Source organism: Sorghum bicolor, chromosome 2, assembly GCF_000003195.3.
Source record: "Sorghum bicolor cultivar BTx623 chromosome 2, Sorghum_bicolor_NCBIv3, whole genome shotgun sequence".
NCBI lineage: Eukaryota > Viridiplantae > Streptophyta > Magnoliopsida > Poales > Poaceae > Sorghum > Sorghum bicolor.
In genome coordinates this window covers 60147770-60170213 of record NC_012871.2, presented here as the reverse complement: position 1 = coordinate 60170213, position 22444 = coordinate 60147770, and the positions used below count along the sequence as shown (strand labels likewise).

At 40.8% G+C, this 22444-nt stretch overlaps 1 protein-coding gene across 2 annotated transcripts; it reads right to left on the bottom strand.

Annotated features, from left to right (window-relative positions):
* Nucleotides 7838-20685, bottom strand: LOC8060291 (pentatricopeptide repeat-containing protein At5g10690). Of its 2 annotated transcripts, none has more exons than XM_021453760.1 (12): nucleotides 20395-20685; nucleotides 20099-20290; nucleotides 17644-17776; nucleotides 15108-15199; nucleotides 14871-15056; nucleotides 14698-14766; nucleotides 14149-14281; nucleotides 11876-12108; nucleotides 11035-11112; nucleotides 9520-9588; nucleotides 9262-9438; nucleotides 7838-8693 (listed from the first exon to the last, which is right to left on the bottom strand). In XM_021453760.1, the coding sequence occupies exons 1-12, from the start codon at nucleotides 20614-20616 to the stop codon at nucleotides 8409-8411; spliced, it is 1869 nt and encodes a 622-aa protein (XP_021309435.1). In that variant the 5' UTR covers nucleotides 20617-20685; the 3' UTR covers nucleotides 7838-8408. The 2 variants fall into 2 exon arrangements, with proteins under 2 accessions (XP_021309435.1, XP_002460248.1); XM_002460203.2 differs by having other exon boundaries at nucleotides 7855-8693; nucleotides 14871-15032; nucleotides 20395-20684.

The following is a 22444-nucleotide window of genomic DNA, read 5'->3' as shown; positions in this document are numbered from 1 at the left end:
ATATATAAAATAGTCTTTGCTCTTGTCTTTCACCTCCACATAAGCTAGCTACGTAGCTAGCACCATTACCGATGTAGCGCGTCCCCAATAATTAGCTATTTGGCTAGCTATTATGACATGGATAAGAAAAAACTAGCGATAAGCAAATAGCCTATCTATTTCACGTAGTTCAAAAATCTAAAGAATGACATGTAGGTCTAATAGTACATAGAAAATAAACATACATAAAATAGTCTTTACTCTTGTCTCTCATCTCCATATAAATTAGCTACGTCGCTAATATCATTAAGGACGTCCGTGTCCTCAATAGTACGAGACAACAACTAGGGCCTTGTTAAAGTTTTGCAAAAAATTTCAGATTTCCCATCACATAAAATCTTACACCACATGCATTGAGCATTAAACATAGATAAAAATAATAACTAATTATACAATTTGTCTGTAATTACGAGATAAATCTTTTAAGCCTAGTTAGTCCATAATTGGATAATATTTGTCAAATATAAACGAAAATGCTACAGTGCCCATTTTACAAAAAAATTTAGAACTAAACAAGGCCTAGCTTATTGGAGTATATACTATGTCATTGTCACTTCATTATGTGAATCCCACATATAAATAATTTTTTATTCTATATCTTCTCTCCTCCCTCTCTTACTCTTTATGAGTAGACCCATAAACTACCTCTACCTCGTTTTCAAAGCGTTGAGATAAAAGATAATCTTTTCTCTTTTGAATCATCTCTCTTTCATATTAAGAAAATACTGATATAAATTTTTATTAGCTAACTAAAGTGACATTGTTAGAGACGCTAGTTCTTTCAGCAGCTTCCCAGGGCCCTTCCATTGGTTCGTCACCGCACTGCACGGCGCATGGGTCATCGATCCATTCATTGGTGCAGAAAAAAGACAGACAGTAGAGTTTGTTCGCTTGTCTAAAAATCATTGCTGAAAATACTATTCATTAATTTATTATAAAAGAAAAACACTGCTAATGATAGAAAAATACGGTTTATAAAACAAATGAATGGAGCTTATCGATAAGAAGCTATACATACGTACTAAACGTACATCGAGATATACAGATCAGCATATAGCAGCCGCAGAAACTATTGTGCCTTGTTTAGTTTCTAAATTTTTTTAAATTTAGCAACGATAGTATTTTTATTTTATTTTATAATTAGTGTCTAATCATGTATTTCTACTAATTATATTTAAAAAATTTGTCTTGTAAATTACGTATAAACTGTATAATTAATATTTTTATCTATATTTAATACTATATACATATATTAAAGATTTAATGAAATGAGATAAAAAGAAAAAATAGGAAAACAGGGCCTCAGTTGCCGTTGCCGTGGCCCTCTTCTGCCACTGTCCGCACCGAGCACGAGACGAGCCGGGCAGTATCCATTCATTCATTGGTGCAGATAAAGGCATAATGCATGCACTTCATCAGCCTGTTCGTTTGAGTGTATTAGCTCAATCTAGTATCTATTCAGCAGTATTTTTCTTTCACAACAAATTAGTTAATATTTTCTACTATGACTTATTAGCCAAACGTACGAGATGTACACCGTCATGAACCGGCCTCCTATTCCATGTATGCATGCTTAGGTCTTATTTAGTTCAAAAAAAATTAAATACTATATTATATTTGTAACTATAGTAATTAGTGTTTAATTATAAATTAATTAGGTTTAAAAGATTAATCTTGTAAAATACGTATAAACTATAAAATTAATTTTTTATTTACTTTTAATTTTTATATATGTGTATCTGATGAGATATGGTGAAAAGTTTTTAGATACAAACTAAGGTCATTTTTAGTGTGAGTTTCATGACTTAATTTTCAAAGCATCCATATTTTAAAAATTATATAGAAGAGTTTTATCTCTATAAAATGCTCTCTGCTTCTATAAAATCTTTATTAACTTTCTCTTTATTAATATAGTATCATATCAATATATTTAATGTTTATAAAACTCTATTAAAACTTCGTCAAAACTGACCTTAACAAGACTCTCACTGCATGTGCATTGTGCCATACTACACGTACGCCCGGCGCGACAATGATCCGATCCGCGCCCTGATTGGTGCAGAGGAAGCCAGGAAGCCATGCATGCGCGCGCGCAGTCATGCATGCAGTAGCTTTGCAAGTTTTCGTTCAGGTACTACGTTCCTTTCCTCAAAAGGAGCAATTTCTCAGATCCACTCTCTAGTCAACTCCCTCCATCTCTAAAAAGAAAATTGTTATTAGATGCATGTATATCAAACTTTTTAACTTAATTAGGTCTGTAGAAAATATATGCAACATATAGATCTTTAAATAAGTTTATTATAAAAGTATATTCAACATGATACTAATTATATATAATAAATATTAATATTATTTTATATATTTATCGAGAAATGAGAACGACTTCTATTTTAAGATGGAGGGAGTAAACGCTAACCTTAGTACTTAAGTAAAGTTTGAATAAATTTAGGCCTTGTTTAGATAAAAAAAAAATTAGATTTTGATATTATAGCACTTTCGTTGTATTTGACAAATATTGTCCAACTATAAAGTAACTAGGCTCAAAAGATTCGTCTCGCAAATTACACGCAAACTGTACAATTGGTTATTTTTTATCTATATTTAATGCTCCATGCATGTGCCGCAAGATTCGATGTAATGAAAAATCTTAAAAAGTTTTTTGATTTTAGGTGTAACTAGCAAAAGTGCCCATGCGCAATGGGTAAAAAGGTATAGCGTCATCCGGACGCGTATGCCAGGAGAACATGCTGGTATGGCTATTGTCTTCGTCTCTCCTACTCCGAGCCAAACAATCGAATCTGCCTCCAACACATCAATGCCCTTCCTAATATGACTCAAAATCAATGTCGATGTGTATCCGTATGTCTGGGATGTAGGGTTGTGGATGCTGACGAGGCTATGCACAATCGAGTCCGATTGGTACTCGATGATGGAGTTCAATTGGAAGCAACTTTGTGTGGATGCCCAAGGAAAACAAAACGGAGTTGTTTAATTACTAATAATGCTAATTTGACCATACATGGTTCAGATGAACGAGAGCATCAAGTAGCATGTAAATGGCGTCCTTGGTTGGGATTCTATCAAGCCTGAGAACCCAATTGGACCAGGAGTCCAGGAGTTCTCATGCCATAAAACAGAAAATAAACTAAAAATAATAGGAAACCAGATCCGAATAAGAGGAGTATTGTTTAATTAATTTTTAGACCGATGGACATATAAAGATACAGTGGACTAAATTTTTTACAATTATATATTAGAGAAAGACTTACAAGCCAAATATATAATATACCATAAAAATAAAAATGTTTCATGACGAAGTCAATGGCACTTACTATTTGTTTGGTATCATTAATATAATAATAATAATAATAATAATAATAATAATAATAATAATAATAATAATAATAATAATAATAATAATAATAATAATAATAATAATAATAATAATAATAATAATAATAATAATAATAATAATAATAATAATAATAATAATACCGACACTCTTTATTATGTGTAAACAGTAAACTTGATCAAACTCGAAACTATATGATTTGGGCTACGACGTACTACGTACAATTGTACTATTCGTTTCTGCACGCACGCAGCGACCACCCCCAGTGGCAGTGCGGCTGCGGGCGCGGGGACTGCGAGTCTGCACGTGCGACGATATGCGGATGGGATGGCCGGCCGCGCGCTCTCGAGGTGGGCGATGCTCCTGCGGCGTGCGGTGCCACTGCCGTACACCCGCACGCACGGGCATTGGCGGCAGCCGGGACTGGAGTTCGTACGCGCGCGCCCGATCGACCCCGGGACCGGAGCTGGGAACAACAACCCGGGCGCCCTGCAGCCTGCAGACACGACCTGCTGGAGCTGAGGACGGACGCAGTCCGTACATGCCAACTTGAGCAGCTAACACACACTTGCACTTGGACTTGAGCTTCCACCTTGAGCTGCACACATGCAATGCAAAATCCAAACCCAAGTGCTTCGTCGGCCGTCAGTTGCGCGACAATTGCTAATGCTTAGTTTTAAGATCCAAAAAAATTTTAGGTTTTGACACCGTAGTATATTTTTATTTGTATTTGACAATTATTATTCAATTATTATATAATAACTAGATTTAAAAGATTTATCTCGTAAATTACATGTAGACTGTACGATTAGTTACTTTTTATCTATATTTAATGTTCTATGCATGTGCTACAAAATTTGATGCGATGAAAAACCTTAAAACGTTTTTAGATTCTATATAACTAATTAAACATGCCTCGGAATGAAGGCCTTCCGTTTCCGTACGTGTGAATAGGACAGGCTCTAAAGGCTAAAGCAACGACTGATGAGTGCGCGACTGCGGGCCAACTATGCCAGCAGGCCCAGCACCCGCACACAGGACACAGCAACAGCAGTGGTAGTACGTACAGTAGTACTACTGATTACTAAAGATGTTTACGGACCGATCCTTAATAATTAGGCCTTGTTTAGTTCCAAAAAATTTATAGATTTCTCGTCACATCAAATCTTGCGACACATACATGGAGCACTAAATATAGATTAAAAAAATAACTAATTATATAATTTATCTATAATTTACGAGAAAAATCTTTTAAGCCTAACTAATCCACGATTAAATAATAATTACTAAATAAAAACAAAAATGTTATAGTATCTAAAACCAAAAATTTTCACTAACTAAATAAAGGCCTTATTACTACCATCACCGAACCTTTTTCGGTCCCCGGCTGGCTGGCCGCGAGGCTCAAATTAATTAAGGCTGGACACGTACGGGGCCGAGCAGACACAAAGGCTGTCTCGCGCGCGAGGGGATATAGATGCCACCACCAGACACTGACGCTTGACGGCCGGCCAGCAGCTTGCGCAGGCAGGCTGCGCTCGCTCTGAGCGCGCATGCATGCAACCGCTGCCTCGTAGCCGGTAGCCGTGCGACTGGGAATGAAGGGCCGCAGCCGGAGCTGCTGGCAAGCGGGTGGAGATCGAAGGATACGATCACTTAAAATTCACGAGCGCCTTCCTGGAGATCCCGGCCGCAGGTCCCGTAACTCGACCACTTCAGATTTCTAAAGTCGGCTCCGGGTGCCATGCTTCTAGACCCTCAAACTCACGAAAATGATATTTTCAAAACAAACTCTAAACTTGGCTTAATTAGTACATTCCACCTTCTTCCTCTCTGCATTAACGTGACTATGTGGCATGCTGACTATGCTTTGACGTAGGCCCACATCTTGGAGAGAGATAGCATACACCTAGCTAGCTAGTCCACCCAGATCCTTTTGGTTTGCATACCCCTTGATTGAAGGCGTTGTTTAGCTTCCAAAAAAATTTAAGATTTTCCGCGACGTCGAATCTTTAAACGCATATATAGAGTATTAAATATAGATATAAAAATAACTAACTGTACGGTTCATCCATAATTTGCGAGACAAATTTTTTGAGTCTAGTTAGTCCATAGACAACAATTGTCAAATACAAACGAAAATGCTACGGTACCCAAAACTAAAAAAAATTGCCAACTAAGGCCTTGTTTAGTTTGCAAAAATTTTAGTTTTTGGCTACTGTAGCACTTTCGTCTTTATTTGACAAACATTGTCCAATCACGGAATAACTAGGCTCAAAATATAGGTAAACTGTATAATTAGTTTTTGTTTTCGCCTATATTTAATGCTCTATGTATGTATCGTAAAATTTAATATGATGAGAAATTTTAAAAAGTTTTTGGTCTTGGTGAACTAAAAAAGGCCTAATCCGTCTTCTTCATTGCTGAGCGTGCTCATACTGTATCAGTCATCGGGCACGCGCCGCGGCGCAGGCAGCCATGCCTGCTGCATGCATCTCTCACCTCGTCGTCCGTACACGTAGGTAGCTCCCCGCATGCAGGCGATTGGCTCGTACTCGGTCGGGCCAGCGGCCTCCTTGGCAGCCACAGCAGCCCCCCAGCTGATTTGCGGCTATCATGCGCGCACGTATGGTTAGCTGGCTATTATAGTAGCTTTCTCTCCATTAGGCCTTGCTTAGGCCTTGTTTAGTTCGAAAAAAAATTTTAAGATTCTCCGTCACATCGAATCTTTGATTGAATCCGGCCGCCCGGACGAGGCTGCAAGCGCTGCTGGGAGCCGGCCCGCAAGAGGACAGCCCACTTGGGAAAGCCGCACATGCGACTTGCGATCGATAGACACCCATTTTTAAATTCTATTTTTGCTGGATCATAGTAGAGGATAATTCGCTCGCCATTGTAGCCAATAGCCACCATATTAGGCAGCAGCGTATTCGCTACTTCTGCGAACGTACTGTACCTGTACGTGGTAGGGATTACCATGCCTGCTACCTTGCCTACCTAGGCTGCAGCATGCATACAGTGAATCTATGGACCCAGACACTCTGGACCAGGGGCAGAAGCACCTTGGCCTACCTTAGGGGGGCGTTTGCGGGGGTGGCCCGTTGGGGAATTGCGCTCATGGGGGCCAGGTTGTTGTGTTTGTGCACCTGGCTCAATTTTCAGCCCGGCTCCCCAGATGCAAAAATGATGCCTAAGCCTGGCTCTGGAGAAACGCCCGCTGGGTTCGTTTCTTTTGGGCTTGGCTGCGTGCGGCTGCTTACGGCTCTGAGAGAGCAATTCGAGTCACCTTCCACTCTCAACCACTAGTGCCTCTCCCTCACCGCCTCGCGCACGGCGTCGCTCAGCCAGCCGCCGGGGAGGAGCGCGCCCGTCTAGCAGCGAGGGCTCAACCGCCGGCTACGCTCTCGCCGTCTTCAACCGCACGGCAACCAGGAGGCATCCTCGTCGACATGACCACCTCCGACCCCACCCTCGCCGTCGAGATAGCCGCTGCTGCCGCCGACTGCTCGGCCGTCGACGCCCTGGAGTCCCGCGCTGCTGTTAGGAACGCCTAGCGCGGGTGGCCGTCGGGGCGCGCCGCCGCAAGGCGGGCGGGCACCGGGAGGGCGCAGCCGCCTAGCGCGTGGCCGCCGGGGCGCGCCGCCTCTGCTCGCGCGGGCACCAGGAGGACGCCACCGCCGGGCGCGTGTGGCCGCCGGGGCGCGCCGCCGCTGCTCGCGCAGGCACGCATGGCGCACGTGGCCGCCGGTGCGCGCCGCCGCAGGGCACGGGGCACCGGGCAGGGACTCGTCGGCTTTGAACACAAGCCCGTTCTGCACGACCATGGGGACGCGGGTCCAGTGGAAACAGCGCAAGGACGTGATGGAACTCGCCGGCATGACGACTTGGCTGGAGCGGTGGCCGTGTTCACAGAGCCGAGTGTGTCATGGCTGCCATGGACCTCCACCACCGTCGCATTAGGCAGACCCCATGAGTGTTCGATGAAATGACTATGAGGATAGAGAGGAGAATGGTGGGTGGTAAGGCTACCATTTGCTGGCCACACGGTAGGCATATCCACTGGTACAAGCAAAACAAACACCATCTCACTCGAGCCAGGCTCAGTTGGCACATGGTGCGCAAACAAGAGTAGTTGCATCAGTAGGGGCTAGCTTGGCAAAGCCTGGGTGAGCTGGGCCACCCTGGTCGGCTAGAGCCAGGTGCGCAAACACGCCCTTAGCTACCCACCCAGAAACCTGTGAGATAACAGGTGCGATCTCCAGGGAACCTACCGTCTCCCAAATGGGAAGCTGCATATGCACCTCCCCAGGGCCAGGACACAGATCCGCAGATGGCCCTATTGCATGAGGTGACCAAGCGGCCCCCATCGGAGTGCTCGAGGCCGTTCATCAACAGTCGACACCTATCCACCGTCCATACGTAAAAGGTCACAGAACATAAAGCAACTGTGCACGACAGCAGGATTCTGGATCCCATTCGCAGCAGCAGGCGGCAGCAATACACTTCACTGCACACACTACCACTGATCAGTGAACACTGGAACATCTTTTAGCACAGACCAAATGACCAACTATCTCTAACCTTTTTGGGTCCCGGCCGCGAGGAGCCCAGCACCAAATAAAGACTGATCGGAACGGCAGATGCAAAGGCACTCCCCTCTGCAGCCTGGTGAGATCGAGACCGAGAGAGCAGGGATGCCACATGCCACCAAACCGGTCAGGACCATCCCTGCGCGGTGGCGCTGGCGCCTCAACCGAAATGCTGGGCGGGAATCTCCGGTGCCCTGTCACTTTTTGCTCTCTGCATCAGAAAACATCATACACAGCACGCAGCCACAGCAGGTCAGTATCAGCCTAGCGGCTTCCTTTGACAAAACCTTTTCGCTCTCCTTGTCCAACTGGAGGAGGACCATTACATGACTAGTTTGCTCGGCATCACGATGTGGAGTTGCTATAAGCTGACGAGTAAAAGACACACCAAACTAGCTTAGCTGCGGAACCAACCGCGGTTGCAGGCCTCAGGCGTCTTGTTTGGGTCTTGTTGCCCAGGATGTGCCTGCGTCGGGGATATCTGATTCCGACGAGTCGTAGTCGCCAGTGAAGCTCCATAGTATGGCGAGGGAGAAAACGCCCAAGGGTCTTGAGCTGGATGTGTAGCTTCCTTCGTACATGTTACCACTCTTCACCACAATCACCATCTCGGACTTCTCTCTGAGGAGGAGGTCAATGACGTGCTCCACGGTGGTTGAAGTAGGCACGCACAAAGGTGGCCCTCTAGACATCGATAGAAGAGGTGCATCCAGCTGAAAAAAAGGAAAAAATGAAGTCCAGAATCACAAGAAACTCAATTACTGGCATGATGTGCATTTCTACTCTTTTATTGTAGAGGAAAATGTAAATATATCACTCTAATTAACCATAGTTCCATGAACCATCATGTTTTTAGTTAAAGGATACTTGATAAAAGGATTTAGTCTTGTTTTTTTTCTTTATAGACATAGGCCTTGTTTAGTTTCCACCCAAATACTTTTCGCCAAATGCTTGGACTCATGCATAGAGCATTAAATATAGATTAAAAAATGACTAATTATACTGTTTGCATGTATTTTGCGAGACAAAGCTTTTAAGCCTAATTAGTCCATGTTTGGACAATAATTGCTATAGTTACAAATATGCTACATACCTAAAAAGTTTTCTTTTTGCGAACTAAACAAGGCCATAGGTAGCTTGGCCAAAATCATTAAGAAATCGACGTGGCAAAAAAGGAATCTATCGCTGCTGCTGAAACCAGTGCCAACCGTTTCATTAGCTTTGCGTACAAGGATCAACCATGTGTTGCTGACGCGGATTGAAGGAGACAGCACAGCGTACCTTGGTACAATCATCACGATGAACAATGCCAACACAACCTCCCCAATCATCGACAAGAGGAACTGCACGATCTTTCAAGAATCGCATCACAGCCTTCCGCAAGATTAAGTCTGCAGGTAATGGTCGAGATTCTTGAAATGGAACCATATACTTCTCAACTGGATCATTCAAGATAATCTACAATTTCAATGGACAGAACTTCAGATTCAAACAAACAGAGTAAAGTAGAGAAAGGGATACAAGATAAGAATGTACCACCTGTGGAAATATGTGGGGCGTTAGAAGAGAGTTGGTGAATCCAGATAAGCTTTCAACTTTAACTGCGACCTTTAACAACAGCAAAGAAACTAACTTAAAACATTATTCCTTTCATTTCTATACATTTAAATTTGTAAAAGTGGTGGTAGATAAATAATTAATTTACATATGTCATATGCTCCTATTCTGGCATTGGTCTACCGAGCTAAGTTTCCAATTTATTGAATTCAGATACACAATTACATGCAACAATACAATTTTAATCAGGTATTCCATACATTTCAATGCATGAGAACTGCCACAGTAACTATTGGCAACTACTACATGTCTCTCATGTATTTCAAAAGCCAGGCTGGCATTGCATAAGAAAGAAAACAAAAGTAACAAGACAAGTACGGTTCACAGCTTTCACAGAATAGTTTCATTTAAATGGCTATAAGCTGGAAATTCAGTCTTGCCCACATAATAAGCTAGGACATGATGTTCCACACCACATAAGGGCTTGTTTGGGAGGAAAATTAGTTCATTTCCCACCTCAATCTTTCCCACCCATATGGATTGGGGTGTTTTGGAGTGTAGCCAAACAAGCCCTAAATATGAAGTAATTAGAAGAATTTTCAGGCAGGACTGGTTAAGTCAAAACCATAATTGATGTATTGCTATGGCTGGTGCCTTGATATTCATGACCAGTATGAAGTACTAAGCTATCTTGGAGTTATAAAGTTCGCCTGAGTGATGTTATGAATCTTCAATGCATAAAGATGCTAGGAAGTGCTGGCCAATCAACAACTTGGCAAAATAAGGTATTTAGAAATTTAAAGTGGGAAGCAATCACGATAGTGGCCAGACTGAACATTCTAATTTTTGAAGCGGTCAAACCAATACTAAAGCAGGGATAGCTGCCTCTTACTTTGGTTAATATGGTCAAATAATTAGCAAATTAGCAAATAGAACAGCTAGAGACATAAAGCACAGAAGCTCAATTGGCTTTCGTATGTTTGTTTACAAAACTACTTCCAGCAACAATGTGCATGCCAATAGCATTTTTGGAACAAATAGGAAGGCTTGTGCCCCTACTGGTTAAATATTAATAGTACAAACAACTTAAGTACAAAAGTTAAAGGAAGAGGAAACATCAAAAGAGAACATCTAGCCATTCACTAATTGTGGGAAGTAACTTTTGCAACAAGCAAAGTCATGCTTGAATTCAAACTGAACCATGGCCAAGACTGGAATGACATTAATCGCATATAAGTTCATGTCACAAAACTAGCATTGCATATGGTAACACTAAAGAAATGCTTCATAGCTATTTCATTCAAGCATCATTGTTAGCTGAAGCGACTGATAAAGGAGTGGTAGAGGAATAGAGATAAATTAAGGTGGCAAAACATGTGAGAGAATCTACAGTGTTAACAAAATGACAAATGAAAGAGGCTCTAGTTCTGCTCTATGAATGAAGCATATATAGTAATTACTATTTTAAGAAATAAAATCCTAGGAGAAGAAACATACCAGTCCTACTCTACTTGTCCAAGAGAAACATTCCTTCTCGTTCACTATTTGTCTTAGAAGGCCTCTAGCCAAATCTATCTGAAACATTAATCTGGGAACTGTAAGTACAAGGGACAAGATCCATTAAAAAATTAAAAATGTTAAGACTGAGCAGAGTTAACATTCAGGGGTACAATTATCTAGATAGATAAGCATAATCATGAACATGGCGTGCTACCTTGAATATGGTAATATGGTTAAATGTGACGACATATAAGGCAGTTTAACTGAACACGGGAACAAACATGTCCTTTCAACAACCCTTAGACCCCCTAGATTTTTACCTCATGTCATACTAAGCTTCATAAGATCATAAATTCAGAAATCGTAGAACTGTTGATTGAATCGCATCCATCTATTGCCATCCGACAAACGGGAAAACATAAACTTTAGAGGCACAATGAGACCTCTTGGACCTAGCAAAAACACTTTAACAAAGTAATTTATACATTCTCATTTCTTCATACAAGCTAGACACTGAATAATTTACTGATTGATACCACTTGAAAATACACTTTGTCGGAAGTGCTTAGTAATAATTTCCCTCATTGCAAAAGAACTCTCCCTACAACAGTAAATATAATACATAAATAAAAGACATTTCCATGCATCTCTAGCAGGTGTTTCAACAGCAAGCACACAACACACCTAATATGCATCTTGATTCTGAAGGACTTGCAGTTTTGCTTATCCTAGTCAAATTTAGTAAAACTAAAACCCAAGGAACCAAGGTGTTGCATATATGTAACAAATTCAAATCACATTTCCAGACAGCTAATTTCATCCTAGGCTTCATTTCTACCTGATTATTATTTATAGCAGCTTCCATTAATAGCTCATGTGCCTCTTCTTTGGCAGCACGGCTAATTGCTCCAACTGAATCCGGCCACATGCGCTTGTTCAATCTCATGACCATATCAACATCACCTCTGGTAGCAAAAGCTCTCATGATCGAAAGATAGAGATGAGGTTTAGGTCTCAAATCTTTGTTCTTGCCAGCATGCTTTATTATATCACCAAAAACACAAAGGGCCCCTATGATAATAACCACCAAAAAGGTCCAAAGTATATCAGTACAGAAACTTAGTACACATATCATAAACAAGAGGTTTTTTCTCTGTAGAACAGCTTTCACTCTCACAATCCATGATCTAAAAGACTTTCTCAAGGTAATTTTGGTTGCCTCATACACATTTATGTTCACTTCAACAAGGACAAAGAGGTTGGACACTAAGATGGAAGTACACATAAGTTAGTCTGTTTCACTCCCTCCGGTCCAGTTTATCTTCCGACAAGGCAGTCTTCTAAATTACACTTTGACCACTCATTTCTTTTATGTTTTTATGATTACAAATTTATGATTACTGGATAGTGTATTTGATTACAAATCTAGCATCATCAAGTTTGTATTATAATAGTTAAAAGTTGTTAGCCAAATTATTGGTTAGAGATTATAAAGTTTGACTCATGACCTATGTGAAATGCCTTATAAACTGGACCGGAGGGAGTAGTTCTGTATATTCGTACAAACTGAAAATTTTAAAATTCTCAAATTTATACACATACTTATGTTAGTATATGCATAGTTATTGTATCCATTTTTCTTTCTTTCTTTTACACAGTGTCGCAAATATTTGTAGGGGCACATATATTACAATGAAGTATATGTTGAATGATAGTTGGATACTTTGAACAAATGTAATAAAGGAACTAAGTTCAGGTGTACTCGAGATAACATTATCATCCTAGGACCAACTAGATTAAGAATTATGGATAATGCTGAATTGCTAGAGAGAAATCAAAGCACATGAACTTAAGGTAGTGATAAGTTGTCAAAACATTAGAATAGACACAGAGGCAGAGCTTGGGTACACAAAAGAGAGGCCAGGCTAAGCAAAATAGTGCTAATTTTGATATTCTCATTTACTATGCAAGCAAGGAAACAAGTACTTACAAATCTGGAAAACATTTCACCTGCATGAAGCTCCACCATGGAGGAGCTTAATAGACCATAACATTTAACACCTGGGTCTGAAAACCAGGTCTGATCCTAATCCAAGCAATTGCAAATACTACCATTTAGGCCTTATTTAGTTGGCGAAATTTTTTGAGTTAGGCTACCGTAGCACTTTCGTTTGTATTTAGCAATTATTGTCCAACCATGGACTAACCAGGCTCAAAAGATTTGTCTCGCAAATTACAGGCAAACTATGTAATTAGTTTTTTTTATCCATATTTAATGCTTCATGCATGTGTCCAAAGATTCGATGTGACAAGGAATCTTGAAAATTTTTGGGAACTCTTAGGCCTTGTTTAGATGCAAAAAATTTTAAAGTCTGGTATTGTAGCACTTTCGTTTGTATTTGACAAACTTGTCCAACTATGGACTAACTAGGTTCAAAAGATTCGTCTCGTAATTTACAGGTAAAGTGTGCAATTTGTTTTTTTTTAATCTATTTTTAATACTCCATTCATGAGTCTAAAGATTCCATGTGATAGGGAATCTTGTAAACTTTTGGAATTTTGGATGCATCTAAACAAGGCCTTAGTAGCCAAAGGCATCAAATATTGTCAAGTAATTTGCTTGTGCACAATAGTAATGTGAAATCAACTATACGAACAGCAAGTTGTCTATACTTCAGAAAATGATTTTGGTGTAAGTTTTAGACACTGCATGTGATGATTTAAGATGTACAGCACATCGGTGAAACAATTATAAATATTTATGCAAACACAACAGACCAAGAAAAGTTTCAACATTTTAGTTTTAGATACTTTAGATTGGATATGCTGCTTGGGCAACTGGGACATAGAAGGGTAAAAATAAGAATGTGCTAGGTCAGTTTTCAGCGTTAAAGGAAAACTAAATGCTGAAACACTGCAAAGAAGTGTCAATTGGAAAATAAATCAAATGTGAGGATGAAAAGTGGATGCTAGGTTACCAGTTAGTTATTAGTCAGACACCAATGCTATTTTTCAACATGCAAATTCATTGTAGTTTTTTTTTTCTTTTTGGAAATTCATTGTAGTGTTGGTGTCAAAATTGTGCCACTAGAAAGAAGATACCGAGCTTACCATCAATGGACCCACAAGCTAGCAAGGCATCTACCATAGCAGTGTATGCAGTCCTGTCGAGTGATATTAATGAAGATTTCATCTCCACAACAATATTCAAAACTGAATAAAGGTCCCGGTTATTTCCTAAACCCTGCAGAATGTTGACTTGTAAAATTAAGTAACCAAAAAATGATAGCAAACACAACAGTGATCAAACTACTTGTTCAAGAGGTCTAAAAGGCATCCTTCAGAAATCCAATTACGTTTCTCAATTTTAAGGCTGTATCACATTTTTTATTTTTCAAGAAGGCAATATCATCTTCTTTTTCGACAATCATGAAGCATTCTCATGAGCAAAAAAGAATGTTGTGTAACAACCACTCAAATGTCATTTTCTGATCATGTCAAGTTATCAACAAAAGAAGAGTGTAGCCTCTACTATTATCTAACAATGCAGTGTAAGAGCACTACAAAATATCACTGCTTAATAATGTAAAATGAAAGGAGAGTGTAGCCAGAAGCCAGCAATTGTTATCACTAACTGCTGGGCACTAGCAGGCAGCACACCTTAAGTAATGTTGTGTAGGTAACAGCATCCGGAAGGAGTTCAGGGTTACTTTCCTTATTAGCTTCTTCCTGCATTGCAATATAATCGATTCATTTTTGTTACACAATGCAACTATTTGTATACCAAAACAATTTTGTGGCTAAAACTGGCCTTTCCAATACTTGTGTGACACCTTCATATCTTCAAGAAATCGGATAGCTTTATCAATCTCTGCTGATTTTACACAGGCAGAAATGATGGTATTGTAGGTCAATCTATCAGGCTTCAACCCTTGACGCAATATCTCGTCTTTAACAGTCAAAGCTCCGAGAGGGAAGTTGCTCTTAATGTACCCCTGGAGTATGTTCAGTTCAAAAAACTATGTAGTTACAATGGTGATTTGCTTAAAACTAAATAACAATATGTGTACCTTCATCAGTAAGTTGTATAGTAAGACAGAGTGACCCTCATAAAGGACCTTGCGGAAACGGGCAACAAGAGCATTGGCACGCCTCATATCTCCTGGATAAGTTGAAGTTCAATTCCATTAGTAAATGGAGTTGCAGGAACATGAGCGGAGTGTATTTGTAGAATAGTGACGCTATAAAACAGTGTTTTCAAGAACAGAGTGGTTCTCAGTCTTATCTTTAGTTGGCATGCAACACAAAACACCAGGGCCTACTGATTCTAACTTTATTATTTGGTGGTGCCAAGTTCTGTAGCATTGGGATAAACAGCTTCAAAAGGGATCCAATTCTTTAGTTGTGTTGGTTGTTTGGTGGATTTGGAAGCCTTGGAATAGATGTGTTTTTGAGGGGACCTCTCCTAGTCCCAATGCTTTAGTGCAGGACAGATGCGGCAAAATATGGTGTATGGCATTGGCAGGGGCCAAAGGCCTCAGTGCATTTGGCCATAACCTGGGTGTGTAGGCAGTTTGTTGGCCACCTTTCATTGGTGAGTCCTTACGTGTAAACCCAACCCTATTGGAATCACTTTGACTCCTTTTTATTCTTAATATAATGATACGCAGCTCTCCTGCGCGTTCAAGACAAACAAATCTAGCAATACACAAATGGGCATAATTGTCCAATTCCTATCAAGCTTAGTCCCAGCTACACTAGGGAAATTGGGAATGATGAAAACAACTATATCTAGGAAATAAGTAAATTCCCCTAAAAAAGGAAATAAGTAAATAGAGTTAATACTTTAAGTGATAATTACTCATCTTGTCATACTTATTTGAGTTTTGACTATACCAGTTAGTATCTGCACATAACACATTTACAAGCCCTGTTTGGAAACATTGTACTCCCTCCGTCTCAGGATATAAGGCATGCACGTATTTCAAAATTCAAACTTTGTTATCTTTGACCAATAATTAGTCTACTAATATAAAAAATTTATAGTACAATCATGATAATATTAGATTTGCCTTTACAAATACTTTCTAATGATACTTTGTTGTTGTTATAAATTATATATAATAGTATAAATTAACAATTAAAGTATGATCTTGAAGACCGCACCAAGTCAAATCGCGCCTTATATCTTGAGACGGAGGGAGGATTGTTTATCACCGGCATTCCATCTGCAATTAGTTATGCACAAGGATACAGAGGTAATACTTTTCACTGGTAAACTTGCTGTTTGGGTGGGGGGACCAGCTATGCAGATATCTGCTGAGTCGGAAGTGCAGATAACATGCACACACATGCAGCCGTTCAATTACTATTCCAATTGGTCCAAGTTTTGCAAGTAATTTGAATCTGCAAACAACTGTGATGCATTGAATTTTCTTCCTTCTACATCATGCTCAAGAAGGAAAAGTTATTTAGCCATAGAAATCAGAGTAAGCTAGTGATAATAACCATTTCATCGATCACTGAAATTTCAAAACAAAGCATAGTAAAAGATCAGACCAAACTTCAGTTTTGAGAGCAACACTGGACAAAGTTTCAGATTAGAACTCAAATCGATGCACGGACCACAGAAAGTTCAGACCAAAGCATCAATTTGGGCTTGCAGGAAGAGCTCACTGTCAGTGTTATCGATGGGAACGCCATCCTTGCAAAATCATCGTTGATAGAGAAGGGAGCAGAACTCCAAATCACAGTGAAAAGCCAAAGCCGTGGGACAAACTTACCATCTGCTACAAGCAATGCAGATCACAAGAACTAAGTGTGGTGTGCAATGATGATTCGATGGGCTTGTCGCTGTAGCCGATGTGATAGTTGTTGCCTCCATGGTTGGTTCAGCGCCTCGGCCGTCAAGGGCTCGGCAGCAATAGTCATCCTGATACTAGCTGTCTGATCGACGACATGAGTTGAGGTGTGTCGTGATAAAGAGGAAGAGAGGCATTGCTACAGATGGTAGTCGAATCAATGCGCTAGAAGGTGGCGGTGGCGGCAGATGATGGTATTGGTATGGGTGAGCAAGCGACAGATGATGGCCAGTGCCGGCAGACTTCACAACCACAATGCTATCATCCAGGAGATGTGTTCACGAACCAGATGTGCCCGATAATTGTCGATCTTTTAGTCAGAGCTCGGGAGAAGTATTTTAACTTTCCAGATGTAAAGGTCCAATCTGAACAGTTTAGTAGTCTAACCAGCCATTCAAATATGCTTTTACAAATTAGCTCATATTATTTTCCAGACGTGATTTACAATGGCCTTTGGTCCAAAACCACCCTTCCAAACAGCCTCTAAGCAGAATCTAACCCACACTAATGGGCATCACTGTGGATATGTATCATGTAGAATTAAACCCAAGGATTAGAGTTTTCCCGTGAACAAGGCAAGATAATTTTGAATTCTGGACTGATGTTCTGATGCTAAGTTGGGTTTGGTGAATCAGCAGTTCAATGAAGAATAAAACTGTTCAAGATAGTGGTCAATTTCTTTGGCAGAAGGAATGTAAACCAACTCTAGTACTGTGGAAGATTAAATGATCAATCTTGTACCAACCTGCTTCAATAAGGGCATTTAGAAAACCACAAATGAGATGAGGAGAGAGCCTGGGGCTCCCAATGGAAGAATCTTTCTCAATTGATTCCAGTATTTCAAATGCTTCATCAATCCTTCTTGCTATACCCAGGCCCTTCAATGAAAAGCAGTACAATACATAAATATTTCAAACATAAAGATTTCCCTAAGCTAAATTGGAGCAATTAGCAGAATGTACTTGGGAAAAAAAGGGTCGGTCATATATAGCCTGCAAACAAACAGATTACAAATATGCACTTAAATACATATTCTAAAGGACAAAATCCTGAACAGAACAATAAGAAGGCAGTTGGTGATTAACATGGTGAGCATTCAGACAATCTGAGATGTACATTTGATTAAAGTTGTATAGGGGCATAAAATAGTAGACAACTCTGTACGAGTTGGAAAATTACCACCTTACATTAAAGAAAAAAATGAAACGTAATAACACTGTTGTTTTTCAGACAAATAAGGTCGTTTAAGACTTTAGCTGATAGAATATTGGTGAATTCAAATTATCATCACACACAAGCTCAAAAAACTGCCTAGAATCTAAGTCAAAGAAACAGACGTACTGTAACTGCTCCTAGTAGATCTAGTAGGCCTTGTAAAAATGCCCTGATGTTATCATGAACGAACTGCTTCTGGTTAGAAAGATACAATGGACCTCTTTTCTGATTTTTCATAGGGAACTGAGAAAGAAACCATTGGAGGGCTCCTGATTCCTGAATCTACCATTACAAGTTTCCTTAGTATTGTGGGATATGTACCTAGATTTCAGAAGGGTGCTTATTTCTTGGTTAGCAAAACTGTCTCTTCAGAAAGGAAAAGGAATAGCTGTATAACACTCAACTCAATCAAGGCTACAACATACATCTATGTATCTTATTCAAGCGCAAGCCACTAAGCATCATTAACACGTGTTTCTCCAAAACCATGCTTTTCCCTTGAAAATACGCAGAACTGTGTGTCATTGCGCTAAGAAGAAAAGAGTTTGATACAGCTAGTTTTTCAGATTATATCCATTCCCTTTTTGATACAAAGTGATCCCTGCCAAATTATCTAGCCTCTACTGGCCTCATGTGACATCAGGCCCTTAGCGCCGGCAGGCGCAAGTGTATCTCCTCATCTACTGCCTGTATACAGGGTAAGCCATTGTTGAAGACAGTGTCATTCATTTCGTTTCTTCCAGATCATCCAGGTGCCAAGAATGGCGAGGGAGTTAAACCCCTTGCACATGGCCTTGCTAATTCATCCCTCTATCCTGCACCACCAATCCACAAACACCTTGCCATCCAGAATGGGTGTTATTGTTAACTCTTGCAGACTGTAGCGACTGAATATCTGGTGCCAAAAATACGAAACTCTGGCAAATACACACGTCATGAGCAGGTGCTGGATCATACTTGTCAATGTCATTCCAAAAGTCGGTTTTTCTCTTGGAATGGAACCTATAGGAACCAGCCCTTTCTGGTGTACCATTTCAGGTATGCTATGATATATGTATAACATATATTTGCAAACTATTACAAAAATAATAGAGAGACTGTATAATGTATCCGAATGTAGCCCAGGCCCAGTCACAGCATAGGCCTGCCCGATAGATTGCACTGCCACAGGCCCTTCAAACTCCAAAGCAACACCCCTTAAGGGTCTGTTTGGAGGCCACGTAATCAGTCAAAAACCCTTGTAAGTTACAAGCCCGGATATTTTTTCCACCCCAAAATGTAATTTGCTGCTTGGGTGACTGGTGACCGGTGAGACCACTAATAGTACAACTGGTTTTGGCTAAAACAGCCGGAGAATTAAGTATCAGTGTGTACAAATTACATGGATCGTTTACTAACAAATCAGGGGTAGTCCAGCAAATCGATGCCATATCAACCTCAGCAAACAATTAGTAAACAAAGACGAGTATAAGAATTAAGGCCTTGTTTAGTTCCCACCCAAAAACTTCACTCCATCCCATAGAATGTTTGGACACATGCATGGAGCATTAAATATAGATAAAAAAATAACTAATCGCACAGCTTGTATGTATTTTGCGACGAATCTTTTAAGCCTCATTAGTCCATGATTAGACACTAATTGCTATAGTTACACATGTGCTACATTACCCCTAAAAACTTTTCAGGGTGCGAACTAAACAGGCCTGCATGCCATTTCTCTTCCATCAATGCCAACTCACTAATTGCTATAGTTACACATGTATTAGGTCATGTTGTCGAACTCACAGTGTTTCTTCAGTTCATCCCCACAATTCCATCGTTACTCAACCAGTTATACATTTTTCAGGACAGGTCATGTTGTTGGACTCATGGTGTTTCTTCAGTTCATCCCCACAATTCCATCGTTACTCAACCAGTTGGAACAAACAACTGAGCAAACGAGTTTTTGCAAGTGTCAAGGTTGCGTGCATTAACAGATACCATACCTTGAGCAGGATGCCGTAGGAGACACCGTCGACACCGCACCCGTTGGGCCCGCGCATTTCCTCGAAGAGCCGAAGCGCACGGTCGACGTCGCCGCAGCGCACACAGGCCTCTAGAACCGCGTTCATGACGATGGTGTTGAGCAACCCGCCCCCACGCACACGACGCCGCGTTGCTTCCACCTCCTCCATGATCTGCACCGCACCGCACAACCCAGGTCAGCACTCGGCACTAGCAAAAAATAGAACAATCCGACCGCCGGGGGAGTGGACGGGGAAGGAGAGCACGCGAGGCAAACCTGGGCGAGCTGCCTGCGGCGGGTGAGGTCGACGATGCGGGCAGTGAGGCGGCGGAGGTCGGTGGACGGAGAGGCGAGCTGGGGGCGCGGGCGGGAACGGCGACCGGGGGGCCGAGGGGAGGAGAAGATTCTGGAGGCATCGAGAGGCCGGCGGAGGCGGGGCTCGCGCGGCCCTGGCCTGGGCGAGGGGGAGACAAACCGCGGCGGCCTTATCAGCATCATCTCTTCTCTCGCCGCTGGCCAGTGCCACTGCCGCCGACTGCGTTTCGCGAGCACGAACCCGCGGCGCGAGTGGATAAAGCTGGGGCCGGCCTGGGCGTGGGCTGCTAGTTTTTTTATTATTTTTTTAGGATAAAATTCTCATTAGGTCTTGTTTTGTTGGCGAAAAAAAATTATTGTAGTATTTGTATTTGTATTTGATAATTATTATTGTTTATTTATAAACTAATTAGATTTAAAAGATTTGTCTCGTAAATTGATGGCAAATTATGCAATTAGTTAATTTTGTATTTATATTTAATGTTCTATGTATATGTCCAAAAATTTAATGTGACAGAAAATCTTAAAAATTTTAGAAAAAAATTGGAAACTAAGGCAAGTTCGTTTGGCTGATAAATCATGATAGAAAGTACTCTTGTCTAATTTATTATGAGAAAAAAAACACTGCTAAATGCTAATAAGCTCAAGCGAATAAGCCACAAATAGGACAAAACGAGCCTAGCTTGGCTGCAATAGGTAATGCCCAGCTTCCACATCTGGTGGTTGCAAGGCACGTTGAATCACCACTGGAAAAAAGATTCGACAAAAGAAGTTCTCTGTTGGAGATACGAGGATGAAATTTCTCATTCATGTTTGGGTGGCATTTGAATTCTGTTACACACAAACTGGAGCATCACAAAAAAAATGGGCCACCAGATACTTGCAAAGCCCAACCTGTAATTTGCATACTCCCTCTGTATTCATAAAAAAAATTGTTTAGGATAGCAACACGGTCTCCAAAGTCTAACTTTAACTTCTTATTTTTATTTATCAAAAGGTAGTATATGTATATTTTTATAAAATGTATTTTTCAAGACAAATCTATTCATATGGTTTTTATATTTCCAAACTCAATAACTTAAAAGATATTCATGATTTATATTTTCAGTGTTTGAACCTAAACCTTGTCCAAAATAACTTTCTTTTTAAGTACGGAGTGAGTATCTTGGAGTTGGCTGTTGTTATTGTCCGATTAGAGAGAAATAGTGATTTCTTCAGCCACAGTTGCCTAGTTGTAAGCCAACTTAATAGCCTTAATTTCGTGGAATACTCTTGAGGATGACCAGTATAAATTGTTAAATCCATGATCATTGTGCGCTTTTCAAAGACACCACATGATGGAGAAAATCGCATTCGTTGTAGCCAAAGTTGGATTATGCTGCATCAAAGTGGCAACCTGCAAATAGATTCCTCGACCAGCAGAGGGAAGTCCATGGGCTCTTGGACCCAATTCTAAAGCAAACCAAATAGCCTGGCAAAGCTACACTCAAAAAACAAGTGAGTTCCATTTTTCAAACAATCTACAGCGCGAATACTTTTCATCAATGTTTAAAATTATTCTATGAATTGAATCTGACTTGCAGTACCTAAAGCAAGTCTAAGGAGCCACCAAGCAAAAACTTTGACCCGTTGCATGGTTTTGTCAGCCAATACCTCTTAGGATTTGTACAACTTGATGGCTCTGAACGGGTCGGTATGCCAATACTTGCATGTTTTTTCGTCTGGCCTATCTATATCCATCTCCTATTCTCTTCCGACCTTTGGCCCACGTCCCGTAAGGCGGTATAAAACAACACCGAACATATTGTCAGCACTAGACGGTCGGCTGACCAAGACAAGCCTGCAGGCTCGGCTGGAGTGGTAGCAGGGGCTCCTTTGACATCTCGGCCCAAGCGTTTTGACAAGGCTCAACCCGAAGACATCAGGCCCAGTGTGGACAGTGTAGTCGAGTGATATATATACATGTTGTACCGAGAGAGAGAACTATGGAATTTGTGAATGTTTCTCTGAA